Source organism: Pteropus medius, unplaced genomic scaffold (assembly GCF_902729225.1).
Source record: "Pteropus medius unplaced genomic scaffold, Ma_sr-lr_union100, whole genome shotgun sequence".
Classification (NCBI taxonomy): Eukaryota; Metazoa; Chordata; class Mammalia; order Chiroptera; family Pteropodidae; genus Pteropus; species Pteropus medius.
In genome coordinates, this window is record NW_024354550.1 from 423,078 (window position 1) to 446,861 (window position 23,784).

Below are 23,784 nucleotides of genomic sequence, written 5' to 3' on the forward strand. Positions count from 1 at the left end.
TAGGCCCTCAGGAGCCTACGATCACAATAGAAGTATGGGGCCAATCAATGACTTTTATGGTGGACACTAGAGCTGAATACTCTGTGGTAACTAAGCCTGTGGCTCCCCTTATGGATAGAACAGCAACTATCGTTGGGGCCATGAGGGACCAAGTCACCCGCTCGTTCTGTAAAGCCTGCTTATGTCAGTTAGGGGGCCACCTATAGTGACTCATGAGTTCTTGTACCTACCAGAGTACCCTATTTCCCTTTTGGGTAAAGACTTATTAACAAAGCTTGGAGCACAAACAACCTTAGAGAAGCCCACCAGCCTCACACTGAGGAGCCAGCCTGCTTTAATGATGGCTGTGACTGTGCCCCGGGAAGACAAATGGCGTCTTTATTCTCTGGGAGAAAGACAAACAAATCCAACCAGTCTGCTAGAAGAGTTCTTTACTGTCTGGGCAGAAAAGGGGAGGCCAAGTCTAACCAAAAATCACGCACTCATCATGGTAGACCTGAGACCAGGGGCCATCCCTATCACATAAAGGCAATATCCAGTGTCACTGGAAGCACGCCTAGGAATTTGGGACCACATCCAGTGTCTGTGCGATGCTGGAATTCCAGTTGTCAGTCACCTTGGAACACTCTGCTCTTGCCGGTCAAGAAGCCTGGAGGGAAAGATTACTGCCCCGTTCAGGACCTTCATGCCATTGACAATGCAGTGGTCACCATCCATCCAGTAGCCTTGAACTTGTACACTCTCCTGAGTCTCTTACCTGCTCAAGCAAGCTGGTTCACATGCCTCGATCTTAAGGACGCCTTCTTCAGTCTCCGGTTATTACTGGCCAGTCAGCCTTTGTTCACCTTCGAGTGGGAAGACCCACACACCAGTAGAAAAATGCAACTGACCTGGACTAGACGGCCACAGGGCTTTAAGAACTCACCCACTCTGTTTGGTGAGGCACTGGACGCGGATCTTGCTGCCTTCCCTGGGGAGACTTTGAACTGCACATTACTCCAGTATGTAGATGACCTACTGCTGGCTAGCCCCACCCAAGGAGACTTTTGGAAAGGAACTAGAGCCTTACTGGCCCTGTTTCTACCATGGGATACAAGGTGTCATGGAAGAAGGCTCAAATCTGCAAACAGAAGGTCAGATACCTTGGGTTCATCATCTCGGAAGGACATCGGGCACTTGGACACAAAAGAAAACTGGCCCCATCTGCTCAATACCCCAGCCAAACACCAAGAAAGGGATTCGTGAATTCCTAGGGGCTGCTGGATTCTATTGGATCTGGATGCCAGGTTTCTCCAAGATTGCCAAGCCACTGTATGAGGCCACAGCGGAGTCTGGTAAAGACCACCTAGAATGGGGCTCCAAATAAGAAAAAGCTTTCAGAGAAATAAAGAGACTCTTAACCAGCGCCCCAGCATAAGGACTACCGGATTTGATACGGGACTTTAACTCTTCGTACATGAGAAGAGTCACACTGCACTGGGAGTCCTCACACAAATAGTTGGGCCATGGCAGCACCCGATTGCATATTTGTCCAAATGGCTAGATCCGGTGGCTGCGGGATTACCTTAGCTGCCACAGTAATCCTAGTCAGAGAAGCAGACTAGCTGGGAAAAAATATAAATGTAAAGGTCCCCATGCTATAACTGCATTAATGAATAATCAAAGATATAAATGGCTAACCAATGCCAGAATAACTTATTATCAGGGACTGCTTTGCAAAAATTCGCAAGTCCACCTAGAAACTGTACGTACATTGAACCCTGCTACATTTCTGTCCACTAAGGAGGGGCCTCCTGACCACAATTGTGAGGAAGGCACAAACAAAGTTTACCCAAGCAGGCCGAACCTGACAGAAGTTTTTCTTCGGGACCCAGAACTGGTATTGTTCACAGATGGGAACAGCTTCATCCATGAAGGACAGCGCAAAGCTGGCTATGCAATCACAGCTACCGATAAGGTAATCAGAGCTGAAGCTCTGCCACAGGGCTGGTCAGCACAGCAGGCCAAACTATGGGCACTCATCCAGGCACTGTGACAGGTTGAAAGGAAACAGGCCAATATCTACACCAACTCAAGATATGCCTTTGCTACCTTGCACATACAAGGGGCCATTTATAAAGAGAGGGGATTACTGACATCGGGAGGAAAAGAAATCAAGAACAAAGAAGAAATCCTCCAACTGCTAGAGGAAATCTGGAAGCCTTCAAAAATGTCAGTCATTCACAGCAAAGGCCACCAGAGAAGAACAGACTCTGTCAGTAGGGGAAATCGACTAGCAGACCAAGCAGCTAAGGAGGCTGCCCGCCAACCAAGTGCCACAACAGGTCCTAAGCCAAGCTCCAACGTTCTCCTGGCACCAGAATTGCCTCTATCCCCAAAATACACTAAGGAAGAAGAACAATGGGCTTTGAGTAAAGGAGGAACCAGGAGAAAGGAGGGCTAATGAGAGCTTCCAGATCAGAGACTCTTTATTCTCACTGCACTGGCAGTTCAGCAATTCAACACCATGAATTAACTCACCTAGGGAAGCCTTCTTTAGAAAGCCTGGTGAGCCGCTACTATTTCATACCCAAACTCCCAACCCTGTGTGCCCAGATCATGCTAGGTGTGTGACTTGTGCATGAAACAACACTGGCCAAAGATTAAGATCTAATCCAGGGTGCAAACAATTGGAACTATGCCATTCGAAGACCTAAAAGTGGACTTTGCCGAGTTCAAGCCCTGCTAGGGCCATAGATACTTGCTTGTGTTGGTTTGCACCTACTCCAGATGAGTTGAAGCCTTTCCTATGCACACTAAACGGGCACAAGAAGTAGCCAGGGCCTTATCGAAGGAAATTGTTTCAAGATACAGGCTATCCTTCTCTATAGGATCAGACAATTGACCTGCCTTTTTGTCTGTGATAGGCCAGACCTTGTCCAAAGCTCTAGGAATCAAATGGAAGCTCCACATGGCCAACAGGCCACAGAGTTCAGGAAAAATTGAACGCATGACCTGGATCCTCAAAACCACTCTAGTTAAGCTTTGTCAGAAAACCCAGTTATATTAGATTGATTTGCTGCCTTTGGCTCTACTCCGAATACAATGCACCCCAAGGCCTTCAGGCTACTCCTCTTTCAAAATTCTTTACAGGAGACCTCTCCCAGTGATAGGGAAGTTAAAAAGAGACCCTCGATTAATGACTGCCCTATACGTGTCCCAACACCTTCAGATCTTAGGGAGGATCCTCCGCCACATTGCTCAGGAAACTTTAGAAAGAGCTCCTATCCCTTTAGGGAATTGGGTCCATCTCCTTTCAGCAAGGAAATGAAGTATAGGTTAAAGAATAGAAGAAGGAGCTGCTCTAGCTGAGCTGGACAGGCCTTCACACTGTTATATTACAACTCCCATTGCTATTAAAGTTGCAGGTATCATCCCTTGGATCCACCACACCCGGGTAAAGAGAGCAGCACCTCCAGAAAAGCGGGAGACTTGGACTGCAGAGCTTCTTCCTGATTAGCCATCCTGAGTCACGTTCCGGAGGCAGCAGAAATCCACCTGAGATTTTTGGCCCTGCTCTGACCATCCCTAGAAACTGGCCAGTCTATGCATGGCAGAAGCTTGAGGATCGACTGTCCAGACTGTCCAGATGTTCGCCTCAGTCGGCTGAAACTGGCAGCTCCTACAAAAACTCCTTCATGGATGGCACAGACAGATCCCACCAACTCTTGTAAGTTGACCCTGAGAAAGACAACATGCCCTGCTCCAGCCACCAACTAGAAGCTGGCTGGTCCATGCATGGCCAAAGCCTGAGGAATCTCATCATGGAGCTCTTTATAATTGGACCCTGGGGAGGGAGGGAAATTAAGGCAGAGAACTGTGAACTATGTATTCATGTCACCAAGGAAGGTCAAAGAATTTCCACTACCTTACTTTTCTATAGCTACTGTGAATGCCGGGGAACTCAGAAATGTGACCCAGGAAATAACCAACCTTATGTATGTTATAACCCAATGACCCTCTCACTGAAACAGTTTTTGAAATAAGGGTAGCTTTAGGGGACTGGGGAGGATGGACAGATGGATGTGTGTTGGCTCAGACTAGAGTAAAAGGGAATCCCAGTCAGATTACCCTAAAGTTTGATGCTTGTGCTGCTGTGAGTCAGGGCCAATGGGAGGAAGGAAGATCCTGCAGATCTCTCAGCTGGGAAAAAAGCTACAGGACAGAAGAAAGGTATATATGTCCTCACAGCTTCACATGTGAAAGAAGCTGTGTCTATAGGTCATGTGTCCTATGCGCTACTTGGGAAAAAGACACCACCACCAAGAAAGAGGTGTATTTGAAAAAGGGGGTAGTTCTATCAAATTGCACCACACGTAAGTCCAGAGAAGTATTAACATTTGGCATTGATGGGACGGGGTTAAATCCCTATGTTCAAATTCGTATCAAAGGTCAAGTACTAGATCATCCAACTCAAGACTTTCAGGTTTACAAATCTTTCTACAAGGAAGTAACTGAACCCCTACCCCCACCACCACCACAATCGACTGAAAACTTATTTCTCAAAATGGCTGAAGGAATAGCTCACTCCCTGAATGTCACCTCCTGCTATGTATGTGGGGGAACTCTAATGGGGGATAGGAGGCCGTGGGAAGCTTTAGTTCCCACGAAAGCAATGCCAAATATAACAGCCCCATGCACCTCTGATGATGGTCAAAGGATTTTAAACAATACTATTATAGGACAATACCGCCTGGCTAGAGGTGGATGAAATCTCACAGAGTCAGTCAGAAACTTAATTTGCCTAGGCCAATGATAATATAATTCCACCTCCAAACAAAGCATGTAGTGGGGAAACAGGACAGAGAGAAATCCATTGGCCAGATTCCCAGAGCTAACTAGAGCCTAACAAGACCCAGGAAGGGTCCGAGACTGGATAGCCCCACATGGGCTTTACTGGATTTGTGGAAACAAGGCCTACATCTGCCTCCCCCAAAATTAGGAAGGGAGCTGTATAATTGGCATGATAAAGGCTTCCTTTTTCCTCTTACCTCTGAAAACAGGGGAACTGCTTTGTTACCCAGTCCCACAACTCTTACAATGAGTAAAAAGACAACTCCAAATAAGGAACTGGAAAGACGATGAATGGCCCCTAGAGTGAATAATTCAATACTATGGGCCTGCCACTTGAGCAGAAGATGGATCTTAGGGATACCATACCTCCCATTTACATGTTAAACCAGATTATCCAACTGCAGGCAGTCTTAGAAATCATTACTAACGAGACTGGGAGAGCCCTGACCCTCCTTGCACATCAACAGACTCAGATGAGAAATGCCATCTACCAAAACAGGTTAGCAGTAAACTATCTATTAGCAGCAGAAGGAGACGTCTGTGAAAAATTCAATCTCACCAACTGTTGCCTACAGATAGATGACCAGGGCCAGGCAATTGAGAATTTTGTCAAAAAAAATGACAAAGCTGGCACATGTGCCCATGCAAGTACAGCACGGATGGAACCCCAACAGCTTTTGGGGGGATGGTTCTCTACCTTCGGAGGCTTTAAAACCTTAATTGAGATAGTACCCCACCTCCTCGGGGCCTGCCTCCTTCTCCCTTGTCTGTTGCCTTTTGTTGTCTGGTCGATCACCTTCCTCATAGAGGCTATAGTGGAGAGAAAGACCGCAGCAAACCTCCTTATGCTGTGGAATTACCAGTCCCTGGCTCAGGGAGATCAGGCGGGAGATCAAGAGGCTGATGTCCTATAAGAATTTAAATGGGCATCAAAACGGGAGAATGAAGAGGAATTTTCATTCAAAAGGCTAATCAGCTCTCTGTTCCCCTTCTGTAAATATGCTTGCTGCATGGGCTGTACTTGAAATTGGCTAAAGGCTTACATTCCCTTTTGTTTGAGCAACAAATATAACTGTTTGTACCCCCTGTGCTTTTGTAACACTTTATAAACTGCCGGTAACCAATAGCAACTCCGCCCTGTGTAACACGAGGTAACTACCTACAACCATAGCAATTCTCACCACATTGTAACGGTCTGAGGACAAATCAACCAATCAGCCTGTGCCAAAACAGGTCTATATAAGGGATGTTGCAACTGAGCTCCAGGCCCAGATCTTCAGAGCACTAGCTCTTCTGGGTCCTCTGGCATAATAAACCTGAGTTCTCCAACTCTCTGAATGCTGCTTGGTTTCTCACTGGTTTGATTTTGGATCTTTTCTGCAACATTTCAAAAGATGATATTCCCACAAACACATTCATTCATTCAATAAATATTTTGAAAAAATTTGGAACAGTGTACTAGGCATCATTCAAGGTGTTAATAAAAAACAAACAAAAATTCCTGCTCTCACAATACTCACAGGCTAATGAGAAGAGACAATGAAGAATTATATCTTATTTGCAGATGGTGTTAAGTGCTGTGGGGGTGGGGGGAGCGGTGGATGTAGCCTGGGAAGAAGAGAGGAAAAAGCTCACAAAAAGGCAGAACATGAACCTTTATTGACCACCTATGAGTTGCTGGTGTTCTGCATAAGTCACTTCTCCTAATCTTTACCACTCTTTCATTGTATTTATCATCATCACCATCATCATTATTGACAGTTTTACATGTAAAGAAACTGAAGTTCCAAAACTTTAAGTAACTTGGCCAAGGTGCTAATTAATAGCTGCACTGCACAGAACTTCTTAGGTGGTTGTAGGAACAAATCCTGGGACAAATTTGAAAAGGAGAAGGCCCACGCCTGCCTTTTCTTAATGTTCACACACCCACCTTCGCCAGAACTTGCAAAGCTTCGTGGAATATGCCAGTCCTCAGCTTTCCCAATTAATGTTTCACCTTCTTCTCATTCTCTGAAAATCTTATGTTACCCCACGCTAATTCCATAAATGGATTCTCTTTCTAGAATGCTAGGGACTAGTGGCTGTTAATCTCTGCTAATCTTACAAATTAATTTATTCCATTTATAGCCTAATTAGTCAAGTTATTGTTATCCAGATAACATCTTTGAGTGGCAATTTTTTCTAGAAACAGTCCCTAATCCTAGCCATGGAAATGTCAGGCCTTCTAGTTGGGCAGTGAAGAATATGCTTGCTGAAATTATCTCATTTACAGAGATTAGAGTCATAGTTAAAATATCAGTTTCTCATCTTCCAGTCTCATAATGATTGTACTCTCAAAAATGTTATAAGAAAAAGAGTGTTTGTGTGCAAGGCACAAATTCATCTATTCCTAAATGTAGATTTGTCCAGACACTGAGAAAATCTATGGAATAGGAGAATTTTAGTACCATGAAAAAGTGAGTGTTTTATAGATAAGAAGAATAGGAAATGAGACCAAGAAAGATTAAGTGAATTTCAGAGATGACAATTATATCTGTCATTTCTGATAGAGCTGGAGTTAGTGCCTAAATTACAACACTGAGGTTTAGGGGTGGGGGTTAATTATTTATTTGTTTCCTTGTTGTCTGACCATCTTCAACTCTCATACTTTGAGGAAAGTATGCTGAGAAAACAGATTGAACTGAATAAAAAGACTCAATATTATAAAGATGTCAATTCTGTCTAAATGACTCTAAAAGAGTAATGTTATTCCAATAAACGCACGTGCGCACACACTCGTGCACGTACTTACTATACAATGACTAGTTCCTGGAACACAGTAGGTTGTCATTACATATTGTTTGCCTTCCATTTTCACTTCTATGTCTTTGTTTAACAGTTCCCAGTTCCCAGAATGCTTTTCCTGTTCCCCTGATCCTACCTCATCACCAAGCCCCAAATGACCCACCCTCTCTCCAGAATTATACTAGCATCCACTTGGTGCTCAGTACATAATACTACATTATCTTTTTGGAGGCAGAGGCCATGATTTCAACTTCTTCCGGCCCTCATAGCACCAAATAGGCCTTTGTACTCAGGGAAGGCCACCAACTTCTCTCCAATTTGGTACCTCTTCACTTCTCTGCTTGTTTTCCTTAGGCCACTCTACTTATTGGAAATCTTCTCAGGGCTTCCGTTATGTAGGATATGAGCTCCTTCAAGGATTATTCTCAATAAAGTATTCTCTATTTTATGGGGCTTCACCTCCTGCCTCATTGTCCCCTCCCCTGACACACACATACACACTCTCCTGAGGGGACCATGGATCTTCTCATCACTCCTCTTACAAAATCTTGTGCTTTCATATATGCTATTTCCTTTACCTGAAATGCCTGGGAAACTCCTTGAAGCTAGAGCTCAGACACCATGGCCTACTTGAAGTTGTTTTCTTTTCTTCATTCTTCCTTATCTTGAGCTCCCATTATTGCGGGATTGTTGTAAAATCATACCCGCAAGAAACCAAGCACTATTCGGAGAGTTGGAGAACTTGGGTTTATTATGCCAGTGGTCCCAGAAGAGGTAGCGCTTTGAAGATCTGATAGCATCTCTGAAGATCAGATGCAATTTTGCTTTTATAGGGCTTATCCGTGCAGTTACGTTTGGCCAGTTGGCATGGGTTGATTGGTTAATTTGTCCTCAGGCAGTTACAAAGAGTTTCAAAGTGTGGGAGTTGCTATGGGTTATAGGCAGTTACAAAGAGTAACAAAGCAGGAGATTTTCAGACAAGAATTCAATCAATATATATATATATATATATATATATACATATATACATATATATATATATATATATGTTATCTATCTAGACAGAACAAGCAAAAGGGAGGATGAGTCTTTAGTTAATTTCAAGGTCACCCTGCCCTTCGGCCTATGCGGCTAGCATGTCTACAGAAGCAGAACAAAGAACTGATTATAAGGTCAGCCATTTGAGTGAAAAATTCCTCTTCACCATTACTCCTTGTCCCATAATACATGGTCCTGATTAAACAGTAAGCTCAAAAAGGATTGAGTTTTCTTCATCTTTGTATTTCCAAAGCCCATTTAGTGCTTTCAACATGGCGGGGGCTCAGCAAGTACAGGGTGATGGATGGATGAATGAATAAATGAATGAATGAACAAGTTTAATATATATTTGCTGGTTGTTGATATTAGTGACCCTGAGAATGTTGAGAGTTATCAAGGAAGGTCCTAAGAGTCTTACATTCTTTGGCATCCTTGGGGAAAACCAAATCTGGCTTAGGGTCAAAGGCCTCATATGCACCAAACTCTCTCCTATTCCTGAAAACACAATCTGCTACCTGGAATATCTGGTGGGAAACATTTTAGGAGAAAATGCTAATAATTTCTTGGCTTAATTCTTGTAATTATTATTTTTTTCTATGAAGCTCCTTCTTTCTTGTTCTTACAAAGAGATATATCAGCACATAAAATCCTTTGATTTTCAGGATGGCTTCATGGACGCGTTTCTCATGTAGTCACACAGTCCCCTTTCCCCCATTCAAAATAGCCCCACACTTGGTTTAATGCTCTAATGCCCCCATCATGAAATTCTTAATAAATTGGAAGGCACCCCATATTTTCATTTTATGCTGGGTCCCACACATTATGTAGCCAGTCCTGCCAGTAAGTACATGGTGCATTATTCCCAACTTCTCCCAGTTTGCTGGAACTTGCCAATTTTAACACTGAAATTCCCCCAAATTGGGAAACTCTTCTTTCCAAGGCCAGCCAGAACAATTGGCCCCCTCTATTTATGGTCCTCAAACTGCAAACATATGAGGCATGCATCGCTTTGTTCAATTAATGGTATGACCTAAGGACTTACAAGCAGAAGAGTCCATTTAAGACATATAAAATTCTATGGTAAACTCTGTGACCCCTACAAATGAACATTTCTAAGCACAACTTATACATCTCTGCTAACTATAGTTTAAGGCTTTATCAACTCACACTTTTAATTCACAAGGGACCTATTTCAAAGGACATCTGTGGGAAAAAGCTGCAGAGTCTATGGTCACTAGAAGGGCTTCGGCGAGTTTATGAGCCATCTGGAATTCATGTAAATGTATGTATGAGCATTAACTACAAACAACACACAAAGCTTTGATCGGTTTCTCAAGTCCTTCAGAGACCATGAAAAAAATATAACACACTTGTTAACTGTTGATGAATATTGAAATTTGGGGGCATTCCAGTAAAAGTTCTAAGGAGCTCTGCTTTGAGGACTTGAATATACCAGATCTTCTGGGGTATCCCTGAAACAAATTCATTCTTATTTAGGGCCAGAATTCATAGATCCATCTCAATCTAGTGACCTGAAACTCTTCCAAAAAGTCTTCCAAATATGATGTAATGTGTCTGATCTTGAATCTATATTCATTTTAATACATTACATATATTTGTCTATTCTGGGCAGCTAGGCAGATGTCACAACTTCTCCAGATTTTAAACTAATACCTACAATGCCATCATACGTGCTCTCAGTGGGCACCAAGTAAATTATACATCCAGGGGCTATGATGTTCACACAATATTTAATCATATCTTCAAAAAACCAGTGCCTCTGGGGAAAACCAAAAGTGTAGTGGTTACAATTTTTCATGGAAAATGCCAATACATGAATTTCAATAGATTGCAATCCAAAAGAGAGAGGGGGAGAGCGAGAGAGAGAGAAGAAAAAGACGAAAGAGAAAGAAAGAAGGAGAAAAAGAAAGAAAGAAAGAAAGAAAGAAAGAAAGAAAGAAAGAAGGAAGGAAGGAAGGAAGGAAGGAAGGAAGGAAGGAAGGAAGGAAGGAAGGAAGGAAGAAGGAAGGAAGGAAGGAAGGAAGGAAGGAAGGAAGGAAGGAAAAAGAAAAGAAACTTGAAGACACTATAAATGTACAAGTCCTAGCTCAGAACTGGTTTAGCAGCAATGCCTGTGACAGATATACTTACCAACTAGATTAATCAACTAGATGAACATGGTTGGCTGCAATATCTGTCATCCCATTGATTGGTGGCAGATTTGTTTAATCAATTAAATTGTCTAAGAAGTTCCTTCTCCCCTATTTTGCAACCCCTCTTCTCTGAGTGTTCTCTCTCAAACTACTTACTTCCTTGGGGAACACAATGTGCCAAAAATTAATTCACTCAACAAATATTTACTGGGTATCCACTGCATAATGGGTATTGCCCTCAGGACTTGGGATCTAGTGGTCAACAAAGCAGTATCAATTTACACTCACCAACAGTGCATTGTTACAATTTCCCCGCATCCTATCCAACACTTGGCGTTAGTCTTTTTGATTGCAGTTTGAGAGGTGAAATGGTATGTCATTATTATCTAATTTCCATTTTCCTAATTAGTAATGAAGTTGGCAAATTATTTGCCACCTTGGCTCATATTTCTATTGAACTATTTTTATTGCTTTACCTTAATTTGTTGTATATTCTGGATACAATCTTTGGTCTGGTTCCCAGAAACAGATCCTGACACAAAGACAAATGATTTTTTTTTAAGTCTTAAATATTTAATTTATCTCAAGTAAAAACAGTTGGAATAAGAATATAGTTTAAGCCCCTCAAAACCTGAGTGGGTGAATACTCTGAGAGGTTTGCACCAGCAGAAGTTTTCAGAATACCTGATGGCTCAACGTGTTTCTTTCCTCCTTGCAGTATGCCACCATGGGCTGTCCCCTGACCCTGTACCACACGGAGAAGCCAGAACATGAAGACATCTGTGAGTACTGCCCTTACTCCTGCCCTTGTCCTGGTACTTCCTGCGAGTGGCAGGGATCCCTGGAAGCCGTGATGTCCCATCTCATGCACGCCCACAAGAGCATCACCAACCTTCAGAAAGAAGACATCGTGTTTCTAGCTACAGACATTAACCTGCCAGGGGCTGTCAACTGGGTGATGATGCAGTCATGCTTTGGCCATCACTTCATGCTGGTGCTAGAGAAACAAGAGAAGTATGAAGGCCACCAGCAGCTTTTTGCCATCGTTCTGCTCATTGGCACCTGCAGCAAGCAGGCTGAGAACTTCGCCTACAGGCTGGAATTGAACGGGAACCGGCGGAGACTGACCTGGGAGGCCACGCCCCGGTCCATCCACAACCTCATGGCTGCAGCCATCATGAACAGTGACTGCCTGGTTTTTGACACAGCCATAGCACATCTTTTTGCAGATATCAAGAACCTTGGGATCAATATGACTATTTCAAAATGCTGTCCCTGATGCACTGAAATTATTTGGGCATAGTGCTCTGTGGTTAATAAAGTTTTTATTGATGTTTTATTCACTATGTCTTTACAAGTCAAAGTCCTCAGCCACTCTGTGATCTGTTTGAACAGCAGCTTCCCATCTGGCATTGGCCCAACAGAGTTCACTAAACTGGAATGAATGGGGTTAGCCTATTGGTCATTCGGAGGCTGTTCTGTGAGCTAAAATCAACTCAATTGTTAAATTTTACTCCCTGAACAGCACTTGACAGGTTGCTCAGGGCTCCTGTAGACCAGTTTGTTAGAAACTGGAGGGTCTTTCCTGCCCGCCTCCCTGTGTTGGTCTCTCTAAGTTAACAAAAGCACAATGACTGTCAGCAGATTAACTTTACTTTTGTGTTTAGGGAGTAGGAATTGTTTTAATTCATTTTAAACTGTTTTTCAAACTGTAAGGCTAACCAATATGCATAGAGTCACCTGGAGTAATCATCTTAGACATACAGATTTGGAGTCTGTGAATTTAACAATCTCATCAGGCGATTCTTTTCAACAGTAAAATTTGAGAATTACTAGGTTAAATTGTGGGTAAAGTCCAGATTTTAAAGATACTTTAAGATTGCCCAATACTGATACTATTTGTCTTTCTACTATTTCATCCCCCAACAGCCCTCTGCCCACAAATTTAAATCAGAACTACAGATCCCCAGAGCACACTCCTAAAGCTTGGTCCCTCTCTTGTGTTTGGGGTGGTTTGCCTAGGAAAGAGAGTTTTATGGCCATTGATAGTTCTCATGTAATTAGTTTTTGCTCATCACTGGTACAGATGACCTGTTTACATGTGGCTTCTCTTCTTGACTGTAGATGGTGGGACAAACTAGATCAGATCAGTAGAGCTGGGAAAGCTTTATATCCAGTGTCATATGCTTGCTGTTTAAAGGTATGTCTGGGTTTTTGTTTTGTCTTGTTTTTTGCCACATTCGCTTAGTTTTTTTAGTAAATATTTTCCAAAAATGAATGTTGTTCTTCATTTTCTAAGTTGTACAATGGGTATTTATTGGGTACTTACTATTTGCAGGTACAGTGACACTTCACCACTATCTTGGGCTGGGGTTTCTCACTATTTCCGCAGGAGGACACAGTCGTTTGTGCAAGGTCATAGCATAGGTAAGTGGTGGCACTAGGATCCAAACTCATTTCTCTGAACCGTGGACTGTCGTTGGTATTATGGTGCTCCTCCTTGCAGCTGTTCTTTCTGACAGGGTCAGCACTTATGGAAGAAGAGTATTTCTCATGCTTTACAGAATCAGAAGGAAGAGGCATGGCTCCACCTGATGTCCAGAGTACTGGGTTTGAGCCAGGGTGACCCACTCCCTCAGTTCCAACCATAAACTGTCAGAAGGATTCAGAATACTAGCCCTGAATGCTCAGTGAGGATTGAAGATGGCTCACCTTAGCAGCCCAATGGTTTTAGAGTAGCACCAAGTGGGAGTGATGACGTTAGAGTTGTTTTTGATTTTTAGGTGAGATGCAGTGTTAAGTTCTTAGCCAAGATGGAGTTCTGGCAGTTAAGAAATTGCTAAAGTAATTTATCTTCCAGGATATTCTTCAAATAAAGGTGACAAACAGTGCCCTGAACAAAAGAAGTTGCTTAGAACATGTTTGGTAAATGAATGAAGATGACAGCTCTTGTCACCAAGTCAGTCACATTTCAAGCTAGTATCCATGGAGGTGAAACCAGGATCCAGGAGCAGGTGGACTTTGACCCTGGGGAGCAGAGCTGGTCCTGGTGTGGCTGTCTGGTGCAGGCATGGCACCCAGGCAATGTGTTTTGCGCATAAACTAGTCAAGCTGTCACCATCATCACTTCATGTTCATATCTAACCATTTTTGTTACATGTGATGGAGGAAATCAGGACCGGACTGGTCAACAAGGTACCAAAGGGCATTTTATTTCATTTACGATTCTGTGGTTCAGCTGTGCAATTCTTTGACCTGAGCCAGCTGGTTCCTCCTGTGGCCAGCAGGTGGGTCGGCTAGAGCTCTCATTCACGTTAAGCAGGTTGGCAGACTGGTGAGTGCAAGAGCGCTCAGCTAAAACAGCTTGTCCCAGCTCCACACAGTCTCCCATCCCCCAGGAGACTAGCCAAGTCTCCTGACTTGCTGCAGGATTCCCCGCAGCAAAAGCAGACAAGCCTCTCAATTACAAGTGATTTTTAAAGAAGCATTATTTAAGAATTATTTATCAAGGAAGTAGATATTTTTAGGGGAAACTAGTAAAAGCGTGGGTGAAGCTAGACAGGAAAGGATTGGAAACAAAGCAAGGATATGGCCTTAGGCAAAATCCCACAGAAGGTGGTCTCTGCCTGATCCCACAGGGACTCTGGATTCTTACACTCCCATCTATCACTGTCTAAAGGTCATGTTGTAGGATGTAAATTCCGTTTCTAGCTCTCTGGGTGTGTGGGTGGCAAAGTGACTCTAGCACTCCTTTTGAAAAGAGCCACAGGTGTTAGCTGTTAAAAGCAAAAATATACCAGGGTAGGTGGTGTGGGGAACAAAAACAATAAAAAGGAATTGAAGGTGATCTGGATGGAGAACTGACATCATGTACTATAGACAATAGTGTTATGAAAAGATCATTCAATTTCATTATTCATTCAAGAAATGGAAACTATAACAGTAAGATTTTTTCCTGTATTTACAAAGATTTAAGAGTTAGACAAACATTCTCACCACAAAAAAAGAAAATTGCAACTATGTGAGTGATGCATGTGACAACTATTGTGGTAATCATTTTGTAATACATACATATATAAACTCAGTGTTGTACAACTTAAATACAATGTTATATGTCAATATCAATAAAGCTGGAAAAAAACAAAACTCATTTGTATTGTATATTATTGCTAGAATAGAAAATTATTTTTCATTCAATTTTGAACTTTATTTTTACATATTCCACATATCTTCCCGAATATTTTGTGGACTGTAAAAGCTGGGGAAATAATGAAAAAAAAAGGTTAATGTTTACACAAATCAAATTTGACAATTTTTTGAAACTGCATGTTTGTTGTAAAATTCATTTAAAAAAAGAATTAGGTAATATCTAGCTTTAGGTTGACAATAATGAAGTAGGCCTTTGCATACATTGCTGTTTGAAGTTTGGCAATATAAACTGATAGGTTCTTTTTTGAAAAAAATTTGGCAGAATCTATCAAAATGTAAGATCACACACCTTTAGAAGTAGTGATTTTTTTTTCCTAGGAATTTATCCTCTAGTCATATTCATACAATAAAAAGCTGTTTCCTACAGTACTATTTGTAAAGACAAAAATTAAAAACTACCCACTGGTTACTGGTAAGGGACACCCATACAAAAAATACTATTTGTTGTTAAAAACAAATGAAGTATACGACTACATGTACTGGCATGGAAAGATGACCATCAAATATTAGATACATCTGTTGCTTCCTATGTGACCTTATATAAGTTACTTATCCTCTCCAAACCTCAATTTCTACATCTGTAAAGTAAGGACAATATCATTGAAGTAATAATAATAATTTCACTGTGCAGATTAAATTAGATAATAGAGCTCTCAAATGTTTTTGCATAGTGCCTGGCACATAGTAAATACTCAATAAATATTGGCAATATCATTGTTATTATTAAGAGAAAAAATGAAAGCTTCTAAATAGCATGTATACTTGCTTTCCTTTTGTTAAGAAATTTAACTTATACTATATGAAAAACATCTAATATACTTTTTTTTTTAATGTGAGATTTAGGGGATAGACAACTTTTACTTTTTACTTTATACATGCTGCGATTTATAATACTTTCAACAATGAGCACGTTATCTTAAAAACGATGATGAAATATGGTTTTTAAAATGATTCACAAGAGACTTAGACCCTGGAATGTTGGTCCTGTCTCCATCAGCATCTCTTCTTTCAGCTTTTTAGCTGAATGCTTCTGTTGAAAAACACTCTTCTACTAAGAGTGCTCTTACCTAATGTTTCTGTGTAGTGACAAAGGTATCACAACAGTGAGAATCAAGGGACTCAACAGAGAAAATACACTATCATAAGCACACTCAGAATGAATGATGAGCTCTTTTTAGTTTTGACAAGAAGCTACACCATATTGTTAATAATACAGGAAAGACTGAGAATCTTATAGTTCTGATGTCTCAGTTAAATCTGTGGGTGTTGGAAGGACAGTGTGATTTTTAAAGTGTGTGTGTGTGTATCTATATATGTGTGTGTATATATATGTATATTCACTTTTAAAAACATACATTCACTTTTTAAAATCTCAGTGGGTCACTTCAAATAAAGTAGAAACCAAAATTCTGTTGTTATTTAGAATATTGAAGAACCAGGCCAAATCTGAGCCAAAAAAAAAAAAGTTTGCCTATGAAATTTTCTTTCTTTCATTCTCTGCCAGGAGGGTTACATAAGCCTCTCTTCGGTACCACCCAAAGCCCTTAGTAAAAGGAACACAAGCAAATAATAAAAAGACAAAGGTTCCAAGTGAAAATTCAACTGTATTTATTTTTCTTATACAGAATCAGAGATGTAAAAACCAGTACCAAACTCCAGGTAAAATAGTTTGATATGACTGATCTGGCAGCATACTTTCTGCACGCATAGCATTCTAAATTAAAAATAAACACACATATGTCATATTTAAAAAATGTAGGAGTAAATTTTTTTTTAAGTTAAAGTACTAGCACATAAATGATGTAGTGTGTTAGGGAAACAGTCTCCGTCAATTGTCCATTTTCTCAATTAAATTAATTTACAATTTTCTATTTTTTTAACAACTCATTTTTTTCATACTTGTACTTTCAAAAGTTACTTTCTAATTATGTCATGAGAACACAACTGGTAATTAGCAACACTTCTCTCACTCCAGTTCACCTTCCACAGAGAGCTTTTCTCTCGCACTGGGGAACAGCACCCCAGCACACCGTTTTTATGTGCTTCTCCTATATTGTATGATCAGTGAAAGAGATGGCATTTCACATCCTAAGTATTATGGTGAAACATTAAGAATTACTTAGATTTAATAGAGTTGCAAATAGGTTCTGACAATGTATTTACTTCAAGAAAATGTGTTTTATCAGGAAAAAAACATACCTTGAAAGAAAGATCTCTGAAATTATTTTTTCAATTTCAATTTTTAATATGCCTTTTCTATGGTAAAACTATTGGATGAAATGTTGAAATCTATTGATTGATTTGGACTAAAAAGACTAGATATCCTGGCAGTTGTTCTATAATAAGAAAAACAGTATAAATAGCACCTTATCATGATTCTGCAGGGATTTTAACACTTACAATAATAGGAAATAGTCTTTAAAAAGTTGTTCTTACTTAGATATCTAGATTTAGTGTTCTTTAATAAAGGCCATATTTTGTGGCCTTAAAAACAAACACAAAAAAATTATATCTAGCTTTATGTATTAGTAAACACATAATCAGGGTCCATATTTAATTCTGGAAAAATATTTGTTATGTTCATTAATAAATGTTTCAACTAATTTTACTAAAAAGATTCTAATATTTTCTAATGCCACAAGCTTCCTAGGAAATTACTTCTAAAAATTGATACTACAAACCACTGATGTTTTAACTACTTTAAAAAAAAAAAGAGGGGTATCTGTTTCTTTTACGTTTAATAACCGGAAAATGAGTCTATAAAAATATTTTTTAAAAATACAGTAACACTGCTCAGTTTTGTTAGGTCCCTTGTTTTTTTTTCCTTAGAAAGAATGTACAACTCTTTCTGCAATTATTGCTAACAAAAGAGAAAAAGAAATAGTGCGCCCTTCAATTTAGTAGCAACATAAACATCACCCCGGTCCCTCTAGAGCACCCAGAGAGAGAAAAGGAATCAGAGGAACATTTCTTTCAGGAAAAAGAAGTCACTGCATTGTGTTGGAAGCAACAGCAGGCGTATGCTCTCGTCTGCCCAATGCTCGGTGTCAGCGCGGACAGGCCAACACCGCCTGCCCCTCCTTCACCCACCTAAAGTGCACCAGAGCCTTCTTTTCTTCTACAACACTCTTTTGCTATAAATGTTGTAGCAGAAAATTGGTATTTTGTTCCTGCTTGTCTTGCTTTGGGGGTACTATAATGTCTATTTCCACTTCACAACTAGCGTCCTTTCCACTATATTCCATAACTTTACTACTTCATCTCTGACCTTTTCACTTGCCTTCCTTCCAACAAGATAAAATGTATTCTGCTCATCTGCATTTGATAGATCAAAAAGATCTTCAGATCCCGAACAAATAAGCCTCCCTTGGGAATTGAAAGGCTCCTCCCAGAGACCTGAATTATTAATGTCTTTTTTAAAAGATATTAAATTCATAAGTTATAAATAATGTCAGTTGAAAACATTAAACAGTTGAGGACTTCATTGGCAATGCAGGCAGAGTGCACGCCAGGTGAACCTGATGCTCTCTCTCAGTCCTTAAAAGTTAATAAAAAAAAACAATTTTTGGTTACATAAGAGGTATTGAGTACATATTTCATGCCTTTTTATACCAACTGTGCAAACAGGGTTAGAATAATATACTTAAGAATCAATTTTACTGAATTCAGAAACATATGTCTCCACCATACACCCTCAGAGGGCATTTTTTTTACATATCAGTCAGGGTTCTGCTTCATCTTTCAAACAGTTTCATAGATAAGACTATTTTAAACACTTGAAATCTTGAAAGCAAAACTAACAAGGCTTCAGATTTAAAAAGCAACAGCTTACTGTGTGTGCCACCAGGTCGAAAGGTATGTTGTCCTGATATTTTCAGAAGTTTCAAAAGACAAAAATATAGTCGCCACTGATTTATTAAAAAAGTTTGGCTGCCCTTTGTTGTCAGCTACAAAATTATAGTGCTTTATAAAATAAACATCAAATTCTAAGCTGCATTTTTTTTTTAATCCAACTTGCAATTTTAAAAAGTTTTGTTTGATAGATGCTTATAATTAGTACCAAACTGGTCTGTTTCAGAAGACCTGTAGTGTAGGAACTGTGACTAATGTTCTCCCGCTGGAAGGACTAGTTGTCTAGATGTTCTGCGGTAAGATGATGGAGAACAAACTACAACAGGATTGTGTGTGCCTTTGTAAATACAGAGTAACAAGAATCATCAGAACCAGCATGGATTCAAAACTACATTGTATTCCATACAGCAGAATTTTACTATCCATACAATGATTTTTAAAGCTCGGGTTAAATACATAAAGCATTTGGTACTACTGTCATCAATACAGTTTTTGAAACTGCAAATCAGGTCTAATTTTGTGTACATTTCCTGGACCGAGACACCTGTCAGAGGTCACTGCCTGTGGTCAGCTTTTTATAGTTTATAATCAATTCATGTATAAATTTCAACTAAAACCCATAAAGCTTAGTCATGGGGCCACAGAGAGAAAAACAGAGAAGCAATTCTGCATAACCCACCACAGGAATGCAGGCTTGCATAACATGAAAATAGAATATTTATTTATGTTTAACTTAAGTTACTGTCAATCAAATCCAGGCAATGATTAAATCTGCCACATGGAAAAGAGGGAGCATGAGTCATGAAGGCAGAAAGTGGTACACCTGCAGACTTGCTCTGCTCCATCGCTTTTTCCAAGGGGCCCAGGAAATGTCAGGTCATGGCTGCACCCGTTACAATGGTACTGATTACAGCCAGGTTAGAAAGGGCTCGCTTTTGTTCAGAGCAGACTCTACATCATTGAAAAGGGGAATCAGATCTTCAGATTCCAAAGTTCCTAGGTCAACATTTGTTCCTGGAAGACAGTCAAGAAAATCAGGAAAACGAGTCTGCTGAGGATTGATGTTCATGGGTGTCTGTCCTGCGTTCTCTCCTAAAACACAATGAAAGGAAATCATTTTAACTCCTTTGATTAAGCTCTTGAAAGAAGAACAGTTCAAGTGTTAACACAGCTCTCATCTTCTTTCACACTGTGCCTGCATTTAAACAGAAAATTCTATTGCTAGAGGTCTAAAATATTTCATCTCTGGACAAAATTTCAGCTTCCACAACTGACACTGAGTTGGTGATGCTCGCTCATAAGAGACGCAGAGATGCCAGGTTCTAGGTAGACATGTTCTAGGTAACTGTTCTAGGTAGATATGGTCTGGAATGGTAAGTCCAGGGACATAGGAAAGGAGCATGTGAAGGCATTGCAGATCTGGCTCATGATCTGTGCCTTCTTGTGAAAGCATGAAGAGCTGTTTTTGCAAAAGAGTAGAGAGGCCCTGCCTGTAATAAATACCTTATCACAAGGCTATCATCTCGGGATTTATTGTGAGCTTGTATTTACCCACATCCTCCCTCTTCATGAGGAGTTTCTTTTAACCATATTATTAAAAGGCTGTCTTCACTGAGGCTCTAGGGATAAATTTCAAAGCATTTTATAAAGTGGGTTCTGCAGATCATCCCCCTCCCTCCACACACACATACTCCCCACATCTACTTTTCCACAAGGCACGAGTCACAATGCAATGTGAGCATATGAAGGTTCTTAGAAGTCTTGCAGTAAAAAAAAATCTGCTTTCTTTTATTTTGTTTGTTTAGAAATCCATTTCTTAAACCCATTTAATCACCTAATCCTATTTCGGCAGACTTTATATTCTAACATAACTAGAGTCTATAGATCAGAGCTGAAAAAATACTATTTAGAGGAAAGTTAACTCTCTGGGATATAACATGAAGAATTTAAGTTCTTTTTGAAGAACAGTACGGGAAAAAATGTACTGACCTTCGTGCCAGTAGACTGACCTTTTTAGCTGTGTGACTTTAGACACATGTAACTTGTCTGACCATCACTTTACCTATCTGAAATTGAGAGTATAATACCTTCTTCATAAACTGAAGTAAAGCATCATATAATGTCTGCAACACGTCCACAGCTCTGGGTACCTTTCATACATACAAACTCATATACCTACAAAAATACATTAAATGTTTGTTGATTGTGTTGAAAGAAAAAAGAAAAAATCTTGGAACTCAATCACTGTTGATTACATATTATTAGAATAACTAGTTAATTCAAACAGCCCCAAACAATCTTCTGAAGGGATAAAGTATACCTTAAAGGTTGAGAAGCACTGATAACTAAGGACAGCTTCCAACATAGCGTCATTTAAAAAAACTCATTAAATTAGCTTTTGTGTCTTAAAAGCACATAGAAATTTCACTATTCTGAGCAAAACTCCAGATAATTCATTTTAACCACATATATTAAATATTTTCCAAGGAGAAAAATTACATTTTTCCTAATGAGAGAAACAAAAACAAACTTCATTTTGGTGATAGCAAAGCTTAATGACTTTTCTATAACTCATAAAATATCAGTGATTCTTGGCAATATTTTATAGGATTTTCATTGTAAAAGGAAATTTGAAACTTAAATCAAGTTCAACCACATGACCTAAATATAGTGTTATGAAATTGAAGACATCAAAATAAAAAAAAATTCAAAATAACTTTTTTTCTACCCACTAGAGTGTAACAGATGGAAGTGAGGTTTAAAAAAATTATCAGCCCTGAAAATTATCTGATCTAAAGTGCTGGATGTCTTTTTTTTCTTTGTCTCCAGTCAGAATCATTCACCTTTATTGATTTCTCATTTTAACTTTCTAATAACTCAAGTATACACTTTTTAGCTAAACAAAATCTGTGTTAAAGAATTCCTCTTATCTTTTCTCTTCAGACATGGAAAGCATAAGGAGACTAGCTAAGATGCTTTATTTAGATTAACAATTTTTAAAATATCTCTCTTTGGAGAAACTTTGCATTCTCATAGTAATCTTTTTTGGTTTTTGCAGTTTTATCCACTTAAAAAGTAAAAGAGACAAAAACCTGGCAATTCTTAAAAGAGTGTGATTAATTCAGAATATTCTGAAAGGATAGATGACTTCCCAGATTTTGCTCTTGCCAGTTCCTTTACTCTGTCCTCACACCAAGACCAGCTGTTGCTTCCATGTGCATTTTGCAAGGGGAGAGCTCAGCTGGCTCGCACCCATTCAGCATGTGGTCAGTGGATCTAAGAGACCTTTCCCAGCCATACTTGAGCTCTGCCCACCTTAGCTTTTCCTTGAGGGGGTTTATGCCCACTTCCTACAAAGACTTCACAGAGGTGACCCTAAACTCAGTGGGCTGATACTCACATAACCAGGCTAACTTGGAACTCTAACATTTATCAGGTTCAGCCTTTGTAGAAGAAGAAGAGAACTTTGGGCCAAGCTCTGTGATCTTATGACTCCTCAGAAGTGTATGAAGTGAGCACATTATTCTCACATTATAGGTGAGAAATCTGAGGCCCCAGGAGGTTACGTCACTTACCCAAAGTCACTACCAGTAAGTGGAGAAGCAAGTATTCAACTTAGGTTGCCTGTCTGCAAAGACCATGTTCTTTTCAGGACACCACTTAACTCCATATTCTGGCTTTAAAACATTCCCTATTTACCCACTCGAGGCCATTTTTAAAAGCCACAGAACAGACTTCATCTTTTTGTTTTAAATGTCAAGCTTAGATTTAGATCTCCTTAAGCCTTTTCTTATTTAACGTTACTTTTTATCTTTACTGGCTTCCCAGTGTTTAAAAGATAAAGCAAACAATTTTTAAACATAGGAAGGAGCCACTCCAAAGAGGGCAAAATAAATCTGATGCCAAAAAAATAAAGAGAGATGAAGAAAGAGAGGGTGGGTGGCAGGAAGGGAGAGAGAAAACTGAAGTAATAAATTAAAGGGTAACATAAACAGTTGAAACTATTCCTGTGTGACTCCTGTGCGATCCTCTAACCATGTAGATAATGGCCTGTAAGGGCACCCTGGGCAGCTGCTCTACGTCTCATCCTGCCTGAATGAGTCTGACTCTGGTCTGACCAATAATTTATATTCAGAGCAGGAAGAGCAGTCATCCAGGAGTAGCGTGTGACAACACAGGCACCATGAACAACAGCACTGGTGAAAGCAATTATTTTCATAACAGAACAATTAATTGTCTGTTGTTAGTGAAGGTGGAGAAGAAACTTGCATGAAAAACTCCAAATAGTAGATACTTCAGCTGTCTATTTTTGGATCTAGAATTTTGTCCGGAAGTTTAGGACTTTGATAATTAAGTCTAGATTTAGCTAAGAAGACCAAATTCAGTTTTTGCAGCTGTAGGCCCTATTCCTTGAGAAGAGGAGGAAAAGAGAGGTAACTGGGAAGCCAACTGATGCCTGACCTGAAGGCAGTGCAGCTAGGGGACTAAGTTAAAGTCACCCTACTCTTTTTAATTGATCAGGAAGGACATTGTTGCCATCGTGGGATTCGGAACTGACAATTTAGAATCCTCCGAATTGCTTGACTTTCCAAATGCCCACTGCCAATTGCCTCCTAAATGCAGTGAACAACATGAAGAAATTTTTATGCTGGTAGAACTATAAACCAGTACCACTTCATTATATGCATTAGACTGGAAAACCAGAACAGCACAAACATTGCACTGTGGAAGAATGGCAAAGCAGACAGAGGTATGCTAGTGTAACTGTGAGACAAGGGCTATATGAAGCAAGGGCAAGCAAAACAAAAAACAAAAACAAAAACAAACAAAAGAAGAGAAAAAAAGCAGAATTTAAAATCTTGTATCCATATATAAAACTATATTTGTATAAACTACAGGGAAGGAGCAAGAGTTT

At 39.9% G+C, this 23,784-nt stretch overlaps 2 protein-coding genes across 3 annotated transcripts in view; one reads left to right on the top strand and one right to left on the bottom strand.

The window, feature by feature from the left end:
• Positions 1–1,279: 1,279 nt before the first annotated feature.
• On the top strand, positions 1,280–12,087 carry LOC120596618 (E3 ubiquitin-protein ligase SIAH2-like). Its single transcript, XM_039855114.1, has 3 exons — positions 1,280–1,334; positions 1,893–1,957; positions 11,527–12,087. Exons 1-3 carry the CDS (start codon positions 1,280–1,282, stop codon positions 12,085–12,087), a joined length of 681 nt encoding a protein of 226 aa, XP_039711048.1.
• A 4,514-nt stretch (positions 12,088–16,601) lies between these two features.
• The window catches only part of WWTR1 (WW domain containing transcription regulator 1), a 116,286-nt gene continuing 109,103 nt past the window's right edge, over positions 16,602–23,784 (bottom strand). For both annotated transcript variants that reach the window (XM_039855051.1, XM_039855052.1), the window contains exon 7: positions 16,602–19,961. In XM_039855051.1, the coding sequence (XP_039710985.1) occupies positions 19,777–19,961 (185 nt within the window). In that variant the 3' untranslated portion in view covers positions 16,602–19,776. The remainder of the gene's footprint in view (positions 19,962–23,784) is intronic.

Bases quoted from the DNA above. Each gene is read 5' to 3' on its own strand.
- LOC120596618 (XM_039855114.1), top strand. From the start codon at position 1,280: ATGCCAGGTTTCTCCAAGATTGCCAAGCCACTGTATGAGGCCACAGCG. The intron at 1,335-1,892 runs GTAAAGACCACC...TATTGTTCACAG, and splicing joins TGAGGCCACAGCGGAGTCTG to ATGGGAACAGCTTCATCCAT. The intron at 1,958-11,526 runs GTAATCAGAGCT...TCCTCCTTGCAG, and splicing joins CAATCACAGCTACCGATAAG to TATGCCACCATGGGCTGTCC.